Raw genomic sequence first — 19,370 nt, 5'->3', positions numbered from 1 at the left:
CACATCCACTGCGTGTTCTCCACAGTCACAATGTGCAGCAAGAGACACCAACTGCAAGTCGCCTCCAGCCTTCGTGCTGAACACACGATTCAACCATTTCACCTTTTTTAAGGTGCATTTTTGCACACGTTCATTCGCAGGCAGAGCATTTGGGCCATCAAAAGCTAAAGGCAAGAATTGCTCTGTATTTCACTTGGCTTCCCTGTTTTGCTTCCCAGGTCCTAAAAGCAGGACAGTGAAAGAGAGACACGGTCAGCCTGCCCATGTACCAACAAGCTGTATGATGGGCCTGGCAGCTTCACTGAAGGCCAACTCCAGCTGAGACACCATGATTTTTGGCTGGGAAACATCTGCCAGGGCTCCCTGCTGATGGGAGCTCTCAGAGCAGGAGGCTTGTGCTGTTCAAGTCAGAGCCAAATAGGAAAATAATAAAAGCATTCACAGATATCAGCCTAATCTTTTCCAATTAAATCTTCCGATTCCAAAAGGTCAAGTAATTGGCTTTTCCCCTCATCTTATTCTTGCACAAATCTGCACGTGTTTACATTATGTGGTGTGCAGATGCCACCAGAAGTGCTGGAAGTGTTAGTCATGGCAGGAAGATACAAAACCATCCCATAAGACTGCAGTTGTTAGGAAGTCTATCCCTAACAGGTACCTGCTGCTGGCACTGGGAAACGCAGCAGGAAAAAAGGATATTTTGCAGGTGAAAGAAACACTTCTGGCAGTGTCGTAACAGGTCCATCATTACGCACCAATTAAGAGTATTAATTTCACAACAAGACAAGCAAATTCTACGTCAGGGTCACACAGCACGCCTAACACAATGGAGCTGCAATAGCTTTACTACAGATAGAAGCAATTATGGTGGTTGGCTGTGTAGTCCAAGGTCAGCCTGCCTGCTCAGTAGTCAGGCAACATTGTAATTGGGGTAAAAACATTCTATTGGGACTCCAAAACAGTTTTTTAAAAAGGGTCAACCAGTTCTCACCACAAAATGTCAGTGAGGAGAGCTGCATCTGTGCCAGCCATTTCTGACTGCAAAGCCCAGAACGGATGCAGCTTTTGCTGCTGTGCAACATTCACGCTCCACACTCTGAGGGGAAGTCATTGCACAGCACGAGGGTGACCATCTGATAGCCAAAGGAGAGGCAGCTTCACAGAGCAGGGGGATGAACCCACAGCACTCCTCCTCCAAAGAAACCCCCACTGCAAACACGAACTCACAGTGCAGCACCTGAAGTCCATCCCAATAGGATGCTTCCAGCTGGGGAAGGAGCTCAAAGCAGCAGATCCTTCCTTAAGCATCTCCTCAGCTGAGGAGGGGAAAGCTGTCAGCAAAGGAATCCTCCCCAAAAGCTCAGCGCACGACCATCTCTGTACCAAGAGCCCCAGCAGGCTGAGAACAGAGCAGAGAGCTCCGCACGGAGAGCGAGGGATGCATGAAATGAAGGCTGTCTCCTTCATGGTGCTTTGATTTAAAGTGAGGAAAGGGGCTGTGAGGCTGTGGCTCTCTCGGAGGCCAGAACAAAAACAGTGTTTCTTCAGCACTGAGATTTTAAGTGCTTATTCATTCCTCCTTGTCATCTGTAAGCAAACTACTCCTCCATTCATTACAGACTGGCAGAATGCAAAGGCGTAGCGCACAAGTCTTTGCTTTTACTATTATAAATGATGCTATTTTTGCCTGTAAGCCTCCAGCATCACAAATCACACATCCTTCACACACATCACCCCAGCTCCCTCTGCTCAGCTATTGTCTCCTGAAGCTGTGGGTGTTTTCCTCCCATCGCTCTACCTGGGGGGAGTTGTGGCAGTCTGCACAGAGCCGTGTGCTCATCTGCAGGGCAGCGCAATTAGCAAAGGGCTCCTGCAGCCACCAAGCACTGCTGCTTCGGGGCTACTGCCCAATCCGTGCTCAGTCCAGAGCTTTCCCCACCTGCATCACCTCCTAGCAGAGAAGGACACAGTGCCACCAGCGTTCACCGTCAGACACATGAAGCGAGCCTCGGCACACGCTGCATTTTCTGCCCTCTCATCTGTTCCCACCAGCAGTAAGTTTTCAGTTCTGCTCAAATGCCAGACAAAACATCTTCAAGCTGCCAGCGTGCTCTCTGCTGGCACAGCCAAGGGCACTCTGCAAAGGTCAGCGGTTTGAAAAAATCTGTGCAGCGCATCAGAAAGCCTTCTGAGCATGCGATGCTTGGAATGAGAGACTGATCCATAATTAGATGGTTCAGGGTTTGTTGTCCTGGAAAGAGGTCTGCAGTGGCATTTGATGAGTCCAAGATCAGGGGGAAAAAAAAAAACAAACCCGTACAGCAGTTTGTTTTCTCAGCATCTAAAAAAGGATTAAGCTGAAACCAAAACACAGAGAGTGGCACTGGTGCTCACAGCAGGCTCCCACCAGCAGGGCTGCCTGCTTTACAGCCTCACAGCTCTCCTACCCCTGAACATCGGAACTGTGAGCTGGGTGAGGCAGAAGAACCATGTCAGTCATTCTCTTACTAAGGGAGGAGAAGCAGCTGGCAGCAGGGCTGTCCAGGAGGCTGCTAGCTTCCATGTGGCAGAAACACCCCAGGCGGGATGGATACTCTTCCTTGCAGCATCCCTGCACACAAGGCTACCACCCAGTTACTCAGCAGAATTAATAACTCGGAAGTGGCAGAGCAATACATAAAGACTACCCGAGCTGATAAATCACTTAAAATTTATCAATAAAAAACAACATATTAACTGATCAGGAGGCTAACAACAACTAACAAGCATGACAAAAGCAGTCAAGCTAGTAGACACGATGAAAATGTGTGGAGGAACATACAGTGAAAAAGCAAATGCTGAGCATTATGCCTCCTTCAAAATAAAAGCCAGTTACAATCTTGCAGACAACAGTTTATAAACACTACACATGCCTTTTTTTGTGTGAAGTACTTCCACTTTAAGATGTTTGGAAAACAGACTGTACTGTTCACAAGAAACAGGTTCACATTCCATTGGCTTCTTGTAAGAGGAAAAAAGCTTCTAGCACAGCAAGAGTTATCTTCCAGCACAACTGCATCTTACCCTTTTCCTTGCTAAAGCCACCTATGTACATCACCTCCACCTACTACACGTGTAATTTCCTTCTGCATGAAAACATGTACTTTCAGTGAAGATCTGCAGCCTTTGGGCGGTCAGGACTCAAGGCCATGCTCCTCTGGTTCACCTGCTCCTGGCTGCTGAAGGGTGCTGCAGTCTTCACGGGGCAGCAAGGTGGATGGGGACTGCCTGTGAGTGAAAGCAGCCACTCTAGCTTTGGCACCAACACACAGAACCAGCTCCTTGCTAACCAGCTGGTATGCAGTGGCTGCCCTGTAAAAGTATCCAGTTTCAACTTGCTTATCCAACCTGTCTTATCAAGACTGACACTTGCCTAGATGACATCTGGCTGGCCGAAACCAAGAATCTACTAAAATGCTGCTAAAAGCCTCCTGCTACACTCTCGACATGCGGAGATGCCATCTCAGGCAGTATCCAGCTCCAGGAATGAGCACCAGTGCAGCTGGTCCTGCAGCAGCCACTCAAGAGCAGCAATGCGTGCGACATTGTTTCTTGGGAATTCAGGCATGAATGAAGTCAGAGAGAAAACTCAGGACGTGATAACCAGCACATTTCCTATTCCAAAGGTGATGCAAAAAGCTCCTAGAGCAAGCAGTCTTCTTCAGGGAGGGAAACAACCGCTCCACCTCCCTACCTGACTAACTCTCACATTCAACTCCAGCTCTTCTGTGATCAGTTTCCAAGGGGAAAAAAACAAAAAAGGCAAAGCAGACCTAGAAAGCACACACAGCTTTACTCAGCACTTAGGAAGTCTGTGCTCTCTTCATTATGAAGTGCCCAGCTTTGCTTACCATGCTCTCAACACCACGCTGATGCTCAGCTTCCAGGCATGCCAGACACCTGGAACAGGGAAGGTGAGCAGATGTGCGATGAGACAGGTCAAGCATCAGGCTCCCACGCCTTCCTTGTCACTCTGACAAGCACAGCCCAGGGTCAAACACAGCCCTCAGGAACAGACCTCACCAGTCCAGAATGGAGGAGGCTGGCCAGAGACAAGCAGCCAGACCACAACACGAAGCGTGCCAGCTAAGAGGAGCTGATCTGCACCCACTGGGAATCATACAGTCACTGCAGTTGAAAAAGACCTCTCAGATCCCCAAGTCCAACCCCAACCCACCCCACCATGCCCACATCCCTCAGTGCCACATCGCCACAGTTATGGAACACTCCCAGGGATGGTGACCCCAGCACTCCTGGACAGCTGTGTCACTGCAGCACTGCCCTTTCTGGGTAGAAATTGTTCCTAATATCCAACCTGAAGCTGGTATTTTAACCAAAAATAAGGCTCCACACACACAGACACACACACACAAAATCCTTGGCAAGTTAAAGATTTAGCAACCAAAGTAGAGTTAAGATAGATACACACACAGAAATATATGCACACATGAATACACATAACCCTCCATTCCTGAGCCAACTCAAAACAGCCTTGCTGCTGTCTAACAGCATCGTACACTCCTGAGCAGTCACTTTCTGCCAAGATTCTCCAATTCAGGCTCCCTAGGAGAACTGCACAGAAGCACAACCAACACCCAGCTGACTCCACAACGAGGGAATGGCAAGCACACACCATCTGCACATCAGTACAGGTAAGAACAAGCTGCTGCTAAGCCAGCCCCAGCACCCCAATACCCACAGGCTCATCCTGTACTGTTGTCACTGTGTGGCTTAGAATCATAGAATGGTTTGGGTTGGAACGGACCTCAAGGATTACTAAGCTCCAACCTCCCTGCTGCATGCAGGGCCACCAACCTCCACGTCTCATAGCAGCCCAGGTTGCCCAGGGCCCCATCCAACCTGCCCGTGAACACCTGCAGGGATGGACGGGGCATCCACAGCCTCTCTGGGCAGCTGTTCCAGCACCTCACTGCTCTCACAGCAAAAAACCTTCCCCCTGGCATCCAACCTCAGTCTTCCCTCCCTCAACTTAAAACCACTTCCCTTCATCCTGCCGTTATCAACCCTTGTAAAGAGTTGACTCCCCTCCTTTTTGTGGGCTCCCTTTAGGTACTGAAGGCTGCAATGAGGTCACCCCGCTTCCGCAGCGCCGTGAGGCACATCTAAGCTATAGGAACAAAATGATACCATACTGAAAAAATATCACTTCCACTCTCAAAGCTCAAGGCGTAACAGGAAAAAGGGGAAAACCATTCTCTGCACAGATTGTGCATTAAACTGGACCAAAACACATAAATACCCTCGTGAATGTCAGCTTACAGCTAAAGAGGGGAGGAAGAAGGTAAAGAGGAGGCACCTGCCCCAAAACTTGGCAAAAGATGAAGGATCTCCTTCTAAAAAAAAATACAGAGCTTGTCAAATCCCTGCTTCAGGCTGAGAACAAGCCACACTTTCCTTTCTCTCAAGGAAAGTGAACTCTAAGTGGACAACTTTCTCATCAAACAGACACGGACTATCACTGCAAGTATTCACTAACTGAGCTCACACTGAGGCCTGCTCTTCCAGGCTGATGCATGCCTGCAGCACGCTGACATATACATCAGGATCAACAGCTTGTTATTTTAAAGGACAGAAACAACTACTCAGAAAGTTCAATAGCACGCTGCTTGCTAGCAGCCAGTTTCTCCAGATTGGTAAAATAACATCTACAGCTTTGATGCAGAAGTGGCATTTCTAAGTATTTCCCTCCACCCCCTCCACCAGCAGGTTTTGTTTTTGTTTTGATACAGATTCAGAGAACGAGGGGGGAAAAAAAAAATACATTAAAATTTAAGAACATCCTTGATATTCCTCTGCCACTTGTGCCAGAGTCTGCACAAATACGTTGGACTCCTGGGTGCCAAACCTACCAACAGGGCGGCTTTGAGCCATTGGTAAGTGATCCCAGCAGAAGGAAGAAGCTTCCAGAAAGACTGCAAAATACCTCACTCATAGGAAAAAAAAAAAAAAAAAAAAAGGCTTTGTATTGCATTGCTCTTTCCAACAGAAAAGCAACCAGAGAAGGAGCACTAGCTTTACCATTCGGTTGTACTTAAAACAAGCAGATAAACAAAACAAGAAAACAATAGCAGTGTCTGGAGTACTTGAAATATGTTGTATTATCCTCGTGGTAAAATTCCGATCTTCGTGCTCTCAGCTAATAAACAAACACAGTCTTGACAATTCCTGAAAATTAAGTTCTACCTCGTCTTTAAAAGCTGCAAAGTTATCCACCTTGCTTCCTCCCATCCCTTTCCTGATGTGCACACTGAGAGCTGTTCAAGCTAACAGCCTTGCAGAAAGTTTCTCTCCTCTGATTGCTAGAACCCTCTAAAGATTAAGTAACTGTTACCCAATTACTTTCAGCAATTACCCCCAAAACATCCCGTTCTCCTGTGTAATAGCATCCACATTCACCTTGACAAAAGCAAGCAGCGCACACACATTTTGCTGGTAACTAATGCTTTTTTTCTTTTTTTGGTAAGGTAGTCTTAATACTATGTATTTAATATAAACTACAACTACAGAACGGAAGAAAAAAGAAGGGCAGAGAGGGGCCCAGCTTGTAACCTGACATGCAGCAGCTCTGCTCTCCCAGCAGGAATAATACATCCCGCAGCACTTCTGGACCTGACCGCTCTGCAGCTGCAGTGTTAGCAACCTCTGGCCTACTTCTGGGCACACTGGAGTCCAACTGTATTTACGCTGACAGAGACAAGCAAAGGTTGTGACGACTTATTGACGCAAGAGCTATTTGGTGCTCTGTGCCAAAAATTAATCAGTGGAGGAGGAGGAACTCTCCTCAAGCACCCAGTTAGAAAGTGATTTGGTGGACTGCTTAGAAAACAAGCTGAAGTCTTGCCTGACAAACAGTGAGAGGTTGGGACACGGCAGCTCTGTTTAAGACAAAACCCACTGACCAGAGGGAGATGCTGTGCATGCTCTTGTCACGTAAAAAAAAGTGGTTTTGATCCTTCAGCAATACAAACCGGTGCTATGTTTGTTTCGATCGCATCTCAAATACATTCTGGGTGATAATTATTACAGGATACCGACCCTGCAAGACAGCGGCTGGTTCTACCTGCTGCAACTCTGCGTGCTAAGAAAGAAAACAGAGTCCAACGATCCATTTAAAACAGCTACTGCACAAAGACAGATTTTAAAGGAAAAAATGTCAGACTCAAGGAGGAGCATCACCCCTACCTGCCAAGAAGCCTTCACGATAAACCTGTTAGGAGCTACCAGCCCGCAGAACAGGCCTTCCACCTGCTGGAAAGAAAAAACACCTAATGCTAATCAGATCCTTGCTGTCAGCAGGGAACACATTTCCTAAGCCCTCCTCCTCTGTTTGTTAAGCTGTAAGGACTGCATGCCTTCTCCCAGCAGAGGCTGCATGAGATCAAGGACACCTTGCTCAGAAGCTTTGCACTTTTCTCCCAAAGTGACAAGTCAAAGACTCAAGGCTTGGATGGACTGCAAGAGCCTGGTCTGTATGTGCCAGGCTTTCTACTGCTCTGGGTTGTTTTTTGACCAGCAAAGAGAAGGAATATCAGCTTGGTCTAGTTCAGGCTTTTATCTCTCTCCACAAGAGCAGCTCAGGCATTTTATAGAACAGGAACGTGCTACTGTAGGGGAAAAGTGTTAAAATAAGATGCTTCTTTTTAAATCCACCTTAAAAGAAGAGAAGCCTGTCTGTTAAACTAGAAAGCACAGATTTTAAACACTGAAACAGAATAAAAATCTACCTCAATGGATCATCTTTATGCTTTTCTAGTTCAAGTGCATCTTAACATTACTGAGCTGCAAAGTTTCTCTGCTTGAAGAATTTTCAATAGATCAAAATAGCGGAACCAACTTTAGAGTAGTTTAACAGTAATAAACCCACAGTCCTCTCTTTGCTCAGCAAGTAAGGCAACCGAGTGTGGTAGCAGCCGTGGCAGCTGGGCAGCACCCAAGCTGGCTAGCTGGATGTCGCAGTGACTGCATCCACAAATAACTGCATTGATCCTGGCCTATTGACCAGAAGGTGAAACTTGAGAGCAAAGAGTCATTACACAGTAGTTCATGGACAGCAATGCCTTTTAAAAAAAAAAAAAAAAAAAAAAAAAAAAATTAAAAGAGAAAAACAACAAGCACTCAACATACACAATTCAGTGAGTGACGTGCCAGAGAGCCATCCAGCCCCACAGCCCCCGGACCCTATTAGCTCACAAAACCCAACGGGGTTACATGACTCCAGCAGCAGCCTTTTGGGACAAGATGGGTACCCGAAGCCAAGGCTAGCGGGTCAAAGCGCACTGGCTACACCTCACTTCTATTACAATTTTCCCTGTAAAGCTATTTATGTGGTTTGGCAACATAACAGCTACAAACAGAATGAGTACATAGATTCTTGAATAGTGAAAGGCTCAGGATTGATTTTTTTTTTTCTTTTTTTAAAATGATTTCTTTGAATTCATCTGTCATTCCTCCAACATCCTGATCCCAGCCCTACCACAGAGTGCAGCTGCAGCACAGCCAGATTTTCCACAAGTTCTCTCCACTGCAAACAACTGCATCTTGCCCATGCTTACAAGTACCTAGAGAAGGATTAGGTGGCCCTGGCAAAATCCCTCTTGCTCATACATCCAGATGCCGCCACTTTGCTCCTCAGTCAGCAAAAGGGTGCAGACCCCCAGAGGCATCAATTTGTGGCCATACAAGCCCTGAAGCAGTGCCCACACTCGCCACTCACTGTGGAGGGATTCAACATGAAGGCCAACCGTGCTATTCCCTGCAAACATCAAAGCAAAGTAACCAAACAGATGACAGAAAGAGAAGAAAGACTGAGAAAGTCAAACTTAACACTCTCAATCCCCACTCCCAAGAAGATCCCAAGCAGCGTATTAAAGCTGTTCATGGAACTATAGAACGGCTTGGGTTGGAAGGGACCTCAAGGATTACTAAGCTCCAACCCCCCTGCCACAGACAGGGCTGTCAACCTCCAGATCTGGTACCAGACCAGGCTGCCCAGGGTCCCACCCAACCTGGCCTTGAACACCTCCAGGATGGACGGGGTATCCACAGCCTCTCTCTGGGCTGCCTGTTCTTTCCCTCTGACAGATCCTCACAAGTAGAGGTGATCAGGATCCTGGCCTCCTCATACTTTTGGACCAACCCTGCACGATCACTCTTGTAGAATGCACAGGAACCTCAGAATTCAGGCTCACAGGACTGCTCTGAGGTGGCTTTTACAAAGATAAACAGGCCAGATGCAAACACAAGAAAGCTTCAGCCTCGGCTGCATGTTCCCTGTCAAAGTCAGTGCTGTGGATCATCAGGAAGACTGTTGGTGCACATTGACCACAGGGCGAAGAACCCCACATGTGCTTCTATAGCACCCCAAAAATGAGTGCCACCAGTAGCACGTTCAGGCTAAGCTGCCCCTGGGACACTGGCCAAGAGGCAGGCAGTGCAAGGCCTCCCCAAGCAGGAGGCCATGCTGTGCCACCCCTTCACCAAGGCAATGGCAGCCAAGCTGGCCTCTGCTCCCTCCTGCACCTCGGCATCTCCTTGGGGCACAGAAATAGCTTAGTAGTAGCCTATAGAAACAGGCTTTACAACTAAACTTATCCACCCCATTACATCAACTAACACTCCCAATTACTGTCCTCATACACGGATTCTCACTGTGGGCTGCAGAGGCACAGGTGATAAGTCAGAGACCACGGCTGTGGTGTGAGGTTCATAAACACCAACACTTGCCTTCCAGTGTATTTTGAAGCAAGTAAGAACACAGCAGGTGAAGCACCCCCAGCAACTAGTAGAGCAACAGCTATTTGGTTGACTACAAAACAACTTTCTGTTGTGAGGTTTTTGTTTGTTTTTTGTTTGTTTGTTTTTTAAACAGATCCCCTAATACACTGAATTTTAGCTTTCTTGGGGGAATAATTAATTGCATATACCACTCCTCATTGATTATGATGTTCAATATATTAGCAGAGATTCACTTGCCTGTTCTCTTCTTGCACAGTCACTGCAGCCGTAGCCCCTGCCCAGCCAGTACACCCATGGAGGAGGAGAAAAGAAAAGCAACCACTGAAGTTCAAGGAAAAAAAAGTGAAAAATTAAAAAGCCACAAATGGAAGAGATAACAGAAACCCTTCCTGAGACACAGCCTAAATAGATACGAACAGAGAGCACAGAGATATTCATGAAATACTGCATCCCAGGGTGAAAGAGAGACTTGTCAAGCCTTTACTGAAGAATTGAAGAATCAACTCACCCACAGTTCTTCCTTCTCTGAACCTGATACTCCCTGTTCAATCACTCTTGGCTACAAAGTCAGTCTTGGTAGATGTAAGAGATACAAAACAAGAAGAAGAAATCTTAAAAACTGCAGTAAAAGAAGCATCAGTGCAATTTTTTCCTCCATCCTTCTCCCTCCCAACCAATAATAAAAACCTTCTGAAAGAAATCAAAAAACCTTGGTCAAAGCTTTTGACCAAGAGCTCTCACAAAGCAACACTTTCTTTTCAAGTGGAGGCAAACAATGCCTACCAAAGCCCAGGTAATAAGATGGCCAAATTCCTACTCTTAAAGGAGGAAAAATGCTACGTATGGCTGACATTCATCCGAGAGTAAGTGGATTTTCTGCCTCTGCTCTTGAATCAGTCAGAGTTAGAGCAATGACTGAAGCACTCCTTCGAGATCAGCACTGTCCTAATTGATCTGACCACAGCAAAGCAAACAAGCCTCATCAATGCAAGAGCCTGGCACTTAAGAAGGCAAGCTGAATAATTTAAAATAAATACTGAGAATATACTCCTTACAGTCTAGTAACAAATTTAACTTGGGGGAAGCATACATGAGAAGATACAGGTCAAACTAAGGTTGACCAGAGGTGAATTCCAAAAATGCAGTAAGGATATGGAAAAAGGTCTTTTTACTTTCCTAGTAAGATACAAGGGCCCAAGGACTATCTTAAACATTATCATCCGACTTCAAAAGTGCAACCTTTTTTCCTACCCTTTTCCTATCCCACATCTCATCAAAATAATCCGGTTATCTCCCTCTCACCATAAGTACCTGCTTCTCATCTTTATACTGCAGGATACATCACAGGCTAAGAAAACTACTTTAGAATTCTTCAAAAGCCTGCTTTAAAGTGCAAGAACTGCATTTAAAGAAAAAATAGAAGCAAGAGGAATGTACTTAGCAGGGACGCTGACCTAGAAGGAACTTCAACTTGAACCTCAAGTTGAAGCACAGAACAATTTTTCTCTTTTGAGGGTACAATAAAAACCTCATACAGAAAGTCTCCGCTATTTGATGCTCCAGAAAGTAAAAACTTCACAGGTTCCATGGCAGCAGTCTTAACTTGCATTGTCCTCACAATGATACTGCTCCTGTTAGAGGAAATCCAGGACGTGCTCAGCTTACACATCTGTACGAATCTGAACGCAGGTGGAACATGCATTCAGCCATATGTCAAAGGAAGAAAGGTAAAGACATAGTCTTGGTCTTGCAAAGGTGTTGAGCTCTTTTAACCAAAGCTTTTTTGCATAGGCTGGTATCACCCTCCTGAAAAGAACCATCTCTGCAGATCAAGCACACCTTGTTTGGATCACAGAACTCGTGAGCTCTAACACAGCTCATATCACTGTCCTTGTGATATGAGAACTCCCATCATTCTGCAGCCGTCACACCGACCAAATGATCAACACAACTTTTGCTTCCCCGTTTGATGAAATACAGCTCTTTCTCCCAGTCACATTACATACAACAGCGCACCACACCGCTTTTCACATGAGTGACAACCAAACCCAGAGAGACGCATTCTAAGGATCATGAAGCAGCCATTTCTTATGCACAATGAGAAGTCTAATCTTCCACTGGTACGCCTTTCAAATTTTCTTCCAGAGCTGACAACTTTACTGTAACAGGAGATTTTGCAGAACACCTCCTACCTCCACTCACTGTCAAAATAACATGCAGTCCTCAAAGCAACTTCCCCATATGTTGCAGTTTAAGATAGCTGCCAAAGCTTTTCCTTGGCTGATAGAATATCTACAGTATAGCCACTACAATTAGCCCCTTCTGAAAAGCAACCTAGGGCACTCAACCCAGGCAACAGAAAGATCCCCTTAGCACACGCTTTCTCAGTAACGCATTTAGAGAAGAAAAAGCTGACAAGTACAAAAACAAGAAGAGGCTTCAAGATGCCAGCACTGACCAAGAATGGCAAAAAGCTCTCCAACAAATGCAGGGAAAAAAGTCAGTCGTAAGTCTGAAGCAGGGACATCTTCTCAGTGTTTCTTGTACTTATCACCCTCGTGGCCACGCTGCTATACAGCTTACTTTATCCCACATGGATCATCAGCAGCAGTGAGTATTTCTTAGTGGCAGATCTTGCTGCTGAGTTTATTTCTCAGCTGATCCCCACGCCTGGAAGGAGTTTCTCAGGGCAACAGGTTCAAGACTGAGGCTCTTGCCACTGAGTTCCTGCTCCTCTGCTGGTCCTGCCCACCAGCTGAATGCTTCCATTTAACCAGCTTCACCCTCTCAGCAGTGGGGAAAGTAGGGATACTAGAAATCCCTGTCTTCTCATGCAGAGAAGAGACAGAATGTGAGATAATGGTTGCACCCAAACTCACGAGTGTTCTACTTGTAAATAGAGCCTGGATGCACAATCTAAAATAACTCAGCTGTAGCAAAGTGAAGCACCAGACAAGCAGGGGCAAGCATAGATATGCCATATCCAAATCATCTTCCAGACAACAGCCACCAAGGATCAGCCGTGCCCAAGCTGTGCTGAAGGAGGACTGGAATTTACTCGTATGCTCTTTATGTTTATTGAAAGAATGCTCTTGTCCCCAGATAACTTACAGAAGCGGACTGATTACTGCCAGAAAGTAGGTCAGTGTCATTTAAAGCCAGTTTGAAATGCATCTCCACAGAAACTTCTTAATCTTTAAAAAGAGAATGCATAAAATATTTATTTTACGGTGCAAAATGTTTGAAAGACTAACAGGGAAAGCTCTTATGTATAGTGCATGAAATGGCTTTCCATGCCTCATTAAGCCATGGAATGTGAAAGGAGAGTGGCTTCTTACACTTGGCAGATAAAATGCCACACAAAAGTACTTCTCAGTCTAGCAAAATCACAGCACATGACTTGCTAACTCATTTTCCTTGTGTTCTGTGATCACTTTTCTGCTTTGTCTGATATCTCCTCTCAGCTTTAATGATCGCACTGCAGATTTTTCCATACTAGATAGGCAACTCATTCTTAAATTTCAATATTCCTGATTATCAAACATTCAGCACTTCAAGATGTAAATAACATTTGCATCCCTGCAAGAGCAGCTCTGAAGGAATACAGCATTTGCATTCGGACTAACTCCTGTAAGATAACATTTCATAAACAAAACGCTTCACTGAGCACAGAGATTTCCAGTTTTTACAAAGGAAAGTGAACTTTAAACAAATACAAATCAGTCGAGTGATTAACTTTAAGCATTTAGGTTTTAAAATGGTCTCTATGTATAACCGGTAAAGTAGAACAATCTTTACTGATTAAAGAATGACATTACAGCGAAACTTAAGCCACTGAAAATTAGGTGAGAGGGGCAGAAGATGACAGCCAAAAATCATTTCAGGTCAATGAGAGGAAATTAAAAAAAAGCCCACATCCATGCCTTGCCTGGGCAGACTTGGTTGTGCACAAGAGGTACCAGCACTAAAGGTTACATAAGGTAAGCCTAAACTGTGGGCGACATAGCAAGTTAAGAAGTGAAACTAAACATGCTTGTCCATGCATCCCAAACTCCATCATAATCCTAAACGTTATCTTAATTTGACTAATTTTCTTAATTACGCTTCGCAGCATCTTGATATTTTATAGCATAATTTCAGCATTTTTTCAGCTTTGTTTGAGCACTCAAGCAGCAACTCCTCTGCCAAAGGGCACCCGGTGCCTCTGCACTTTGTGGTGATGAGCTCCACATAGCTCCCTCCTTCTGCCTCCCCAGCCTTCAACTGCAGCCCCATCCCCTCCCCCTGCCCCCAGCCTGCCCAGCAGTTCCACCCAAAATGATTCACGTTCCTGCCCAGGCAACCACATAGCTTACCAGTACCTGCAGGGAGCTGGATGGTGCTTCATTAGGAGCGGCTGGTGCTTGTGGAAAAGAGGGACCCCAGCACCACACTGCTGTTCCCCCTGCTCCTTAAGTTCCTAGGAGCTGATTATCCCAACCCAGAGCTCAAGTAAGAACCGCAGAGAGCCTCCGAGCCAGAAATCAGCAGTAAGAGGTCATGGTCTTTCCCCCACAACTAGGGCTTAACACAGCCTGGAACATCCTCTGGAAGCTCCTGAGGAGTCACTTCCCTTTGGGAGGGGGGGACGGACCATTTCTTCTCCACAGATTCTTATTCTTTTAGCAAAGTTACTCCAAAGTATAATAAAAGAAATGGCGACAATAGGGGAAGAAAAGTCATTTTCCTTAGACTACCTAATTGTCCATATCTTTTTGGCCTTGTTCAGCGAGAAGCCATCAGTATGCAGCTATTCCCACAAGACAGCTTTGCAGAGTGAAGGAAAAAAATAAATAAATAAGAAAACACTTTCATTCAGCTACACTGCAACAATTTCATGGAGTTGCTCCCAAAAAATCCCATTTGTGATAGGTTTGGAGAAGATTAGAGAAGAAAGCTCGTATCCACTGAAGCAAAATTTAATAGGCTCTTGAGTTAAAGCAGAGCATTCCCTTAAACAACACACATCATTAGTAATAATTACCCGTAGCTGTATAATCAAAACAGCTATCACAACTGACATGAGAAGTCCAGATGTCATCTTTGGCCATGCTTGGATATTGTTTCCACTAAATGTTATAAAACTGACTCTCAAAGAGAAATAAGCAGTAAGAACACCACGGTGTGAGCTAGAGGTAAAAACCCATCACAACACACTCTAGAATATCAACCCAGCACTTGGAGATATGGCCAAACAAAGCCAACATCTAAAACACCATAATGTAAAAATACTGTCAAATCACTTCCTGTGCTTTTATTTCATTTTTAAGGTGAAGAACTTGCAAAAATTAAGAGATCTCCAGCAAAACAGCTGACGACAGGAGTCCTTCACTTCAAGGGTTACTGCCAATATGAAATTTCCTCCCAAACACTGAGGATTCACAGCTTCAGCTCACACTGAGCCAACGCATACCTCACTCCAAGCTCCTGTGTGTGACAGTGGGCCAAGAAGTTTAGGAGCTGTAGCTCAGGAAAATGCATATGTATCCAGAACCACCCAGTTCTGCTTCTCTGGGCTTGAGGCAACCAACTATTCCAGCAAGAATCACACATAAACATGTCTGTTGCAGAAGTCTTAAATTGATTTTTAGCACCACAAAAACTCCTCTTCGCATGGCAAGCTTCTGCCTTCTGTTCTTGGCACTTCTTACAGGACTCTCTCACACATTTGGGCACCAAACAAGGGCAAGGTGAACAAGGGATGAGCTCGGATTCGAATTAAAGGAGAACAAGACAAATCAGCCATGAGAGCCAGAACGGCCCAGCTATGAATGACATCTCTCTTTCCAGAACATTGGGAGAGATGCTGCTCATCATTAGGTTTATTTGCTGGTTCTTAACATAGCTGTGTGCTCAATCTATCCAACTACTGTGCAGGAAAATGGAGAAGGCCATTAGCTCCTCAGTGTCTCATAGAGAAACACAGAATGGCCTGAGTTGAAAAGGAGCACAATGCTCATCCAGTTCCAACCCCCTGCTGTGTGCAGGTCACCAACCAGCAGCCCAGGCTGCCCAGAGCCACATCCAGCCTGGCCTTGAATGCCTGCAGGGATGGGGCATCCACAGCCTCCTTGGGCAACCTGTTCCAATAAGAACCATCCACATACTTCAAAAACAGACCTCTAGAAAAGCACCGTATTGCAAAAACTGTATCAAAGCTGAATACCTACATGCAGAACACTACTCATACATATTTAATTTCCCCACTCCCTGTAACACCAGAAAGATGTCTGAAAATCTAACAGACCGCTACATTACAGAATTATAAAACAGGTATTATGCAAGGTTCAGATTTTCAGCCTTGCTGCTTCTAACCTCCAGCATCCAAGTCTGCTGCAACATTTCTTGCTCCCAGCCTCAGAAGCCACTAATGGACTGCTATTAATCATCCTGAAGCACATGTAAAATCCTTCCCCTACAAACACATGGTTCCTTAAATCTATGGAGATGCTGACTTAACTTTAGTCTTATTCAGCTGTTAACCCAAAACTGATTCAATGGAAGTCACAAAAGCAACCTGTCAAAAGCATAATTAAACAAGCAGTTCCATGTGCCTCACCATTGCTGGATTACCTTTCTGTGGTCACTATTCCTAACCAAGAATTGAAACAACCAGCAATACTGGAACACAAATAAAAACTCTTCTTCCAAGCTCACAAACCTAAAAGCCTAACAGTAGCTTACCTGACACTCACTAAATACAAATCAATAGAGCTCAAAAGCACAATTGAAATGCACAGTTTTGTAGTTTTCATGTCTTAAATTACAAAGCACATTAGGGATAATCCCCCGGCCAGCACTGAGATGGATTAATGAACTCTTGTTCCCACAAAACTCTGCTTTTGTACTAAAAAGTACTTCCAATTTAAAAGAGGTTTCTTCTTAAACATCAACTAACACTCACTAGCACAACTGTGACCACTCCCTGTAGGAACACCACGTAACATTAAGACTTATCAGTGCAGTTTTGGCAGAATTAATCATCAGGTTCACATCTCAGCAAACACCCAGACCTTTCAGTGCGTTCAGGTGCACATAACACAACCATCAGAAAACATAAAACAGGCAGAAATTCCTCATGGCTGATAAGAGCAATGCAACTTTCCATCTTCACAAGATCTCAACTATGAAGAAAGAAGCAAAGACTGAATTATTACTCTGACAAAGCAGCAAAAAGCAAAAAAAAACCAACGAAACACAACACAAGGCCTTCTCATGCCACATAAACTATTATGCAGTTCAAATACAGCACATTTTTGGCCAAGCCCAGTGATGTCTGGCTCTTGTTTCTAAATTGAAAGGGGTTTTGTCCTTACCTGGATGGCTTTGGGAGCTCATCGCTGGTAACGTCAAGTCCTTTGGAGAAGGGATTGGAGACGGATCAGTTTCCACACAAGTAACAGCAGCTCTAAAGAGCTCCAATGCTTCACTGATACATAGAAACTGAAAGTGGGGGTTAAATTATGGCCACCTTATAAAATCCAGGGCAAAGTGACATGCTGAGTTGCACACAAAGTAATCCAATATGGTGGCAAAGTATCTTCTAACTGTTTTCAAACTGGGAACCTGCAATAAAAAGATGTCTGCATTAGAGAATTAAGGATTACAACTATTTTAATTGTGCATTATACTTCCGGCGCGCACCCCCCCACAAGGGAAGAGATTAAGTGAGGATATCATTTTAGGCATTGAAAGTTGCAGAAAGAATAACTTTCACAGCTAAGAGTGTAATCTTAAATAACCATGAAAATGCAAATATTTAACCTTGTAAAAACAACCCAAAAAAAACTTTTCAGCTACACATTCAAGCCTTAAAAACCTAAACTTGCACGTTCATTCTGATCCTTCAACAATACCATATGAAGCCACTTCAGTCCAACAGCTTCCATATTTTAAAAGCCATATGCATGAGTGGTAACTGTACTTCACACATCTGTTCCCCGAAGAAGTCTAAAGAAAAACTTCTTGGTGCCAAGAAGTGGTCTTGGAGCAGGAAGGAAAAAAGCCCACACAATCCATTTCACACCCACTCTGCACAAGCCTCCAGCAGTTTACTGAGAAGCAACATCATATTGCCAAGGAAAAATCCACTGCTCTCCATTATTTTTAAGCTGCATATTAAAGAAAGAAGAGAGCAGAGCGCCAAGTTAGCTCACCTAACGTCCTTACACACCCCAAAAATAATCCAAACAAAGACCTGCCGCAGATACACGCTATCAGGTAGAGCTACTGAAGCAGACAGAACGACTCGACTCCTTTACACAAAGCATTACATGAGCACAGATTATTTTCCTCCTTTGCACTGAAAGCATCGTCAGCACTCAAGCCCTCAGCAGAAAACTTGTAGACCCTGAGGACACCATGGTAGAAGACAACAGTCCAGAGGAAACAGACTCGCTGCCCTCACAGCTTCGCTAGCAAGATCAGTTTGCACCCAGCACCCCGTAACCCACTTCACGCTGCAAGCCAGGCTGGCACAAACCAGCCAGCCCATCTCCATTAAACCAGCTGATGCTGCCGAAAGCAAAGCAGGCAGCACTCACCCCAAGCTGCTCCAGCAGCAGATCTGAGGGTGTGGTAGCCTTCAGCAAAGGCAGCAATATTCCCTGGGCGGAGGACAATTATGATATTAACTACTACTGCTGCTTGCACAATGAGCATCTGCCCACAATCTATCTTTGCCATTGCATTCCAAACAGTCCCATTTATTCTTGGAAGAGCTCTTACCTTACTCTCCCTCCTGTCATTAGCTATTGGTGTTCCCTTTCAGTAGGGCAACAACAGTGGGTCTGAGACTTAAACACCAGCACAGCCACTTCTGTTGGGCTCTGCTTTATGATGGTACTTCCTTGGTTTGTATAACAATGCAAAGCACATGTTGTTTCAGAACAACAACACAAAAAAACCCAAAACCTTTCACTGTCTGTTTCTCCCTACCGCAAGTTTTTCAACATTACAGCTCTCCAAGCTTCCCTGCCTATCTTGCATTTTCAGAGACCTGGAATGCTCTCTTACGTTACACATTAAATTAAGAGAAAATTACTTAAGTGTCATTTCTAATCCCTACAGGTCTCTGCCATCTCAAGTGTTCTTCCAGTTCCATTAATTTGCACATCCTGTTGAAGACTCAGGTCAGCTTGGATCAGACATTAGCAAATATTAGTATCATTCATTTCCAATAAAAATAGCAGGTAATGTTATGGCACAAGCAATCTCAGCTGCAGATAAAAATTCAGAACAGAGCTAACAGATTCTGGAACACACAGGTTCCTCACAAAGAAGGATTTCTTCACTGTCTGAATGATGGAGCACTGGACCAGGCCGCCCAGAGGGTGGATTCTCCTTCTCTGGAGATATTCAAGACCCATCTGGACACCTACCTGTACAACCTGCAGGGCACCTGCCTTGGCAGGGGGGTTGGGCTAGGTGATCTCTAGAGGTCCCTTCCAACCCCTACTCTTCTGTGATCCCCATCTGCCCATTTACATGATGCAAAATGAATAACAGAGAAAACAATAAAATATATATACATATAT

At 44.9% G+C, this 19,370-nt stretch overlaps 1 protein-coding gene across 2 annotated transcripts in view; it reads right to left on the bottom strand.

The window, feature by feature from the left end:
- HDAC4 (histone deacetylase 4) overlaps window positions 1–19,370 on the bottom strand; it is a 215,613-nt gene that overhangs the window by 174,720 nt on the left and 21,523 nt on the right. For both annotated transcript variants that reach the window (XM_042821990.1, XM_042821991.1), the window contains exon 2: window positions 17,151–17,400. In XM_042821990.1, coding sequence (XP_042677924.1) covers window positions 17,151–17,172 — 22 coding nt within the window. In that variant the 5' untranslated portion in view covers window positions 17,173–17,400. The remainder of the gene's footprint in view (window positions 1–17,150; window positions 17,401–19,370) is intronic.

Source organism: Centrocercus urophasianus, unplaced genomic scaffold (genome assembly GCF_019232065.1).
Source record: "Centrocercus urophasianus isolate 14NV4802_14NV808 unplaced genomic scaffold, USGS_Curo_1.0 seq_20, whole genome shotgun sequence".
In the NCBI taxonomy this organism is placed as follows: domain Eukaryota; kingdom Metazoa; phylum Chordata; class Aves; order Galliformes; family Phasianidae; genus Centrocercus; species Centrocercus urophasianus.
The sequence above is the reverse complement of the archived record's forward strand: the minus strand, read 5'-3'. Positions and strand labels throughout refer to the sequence as shown.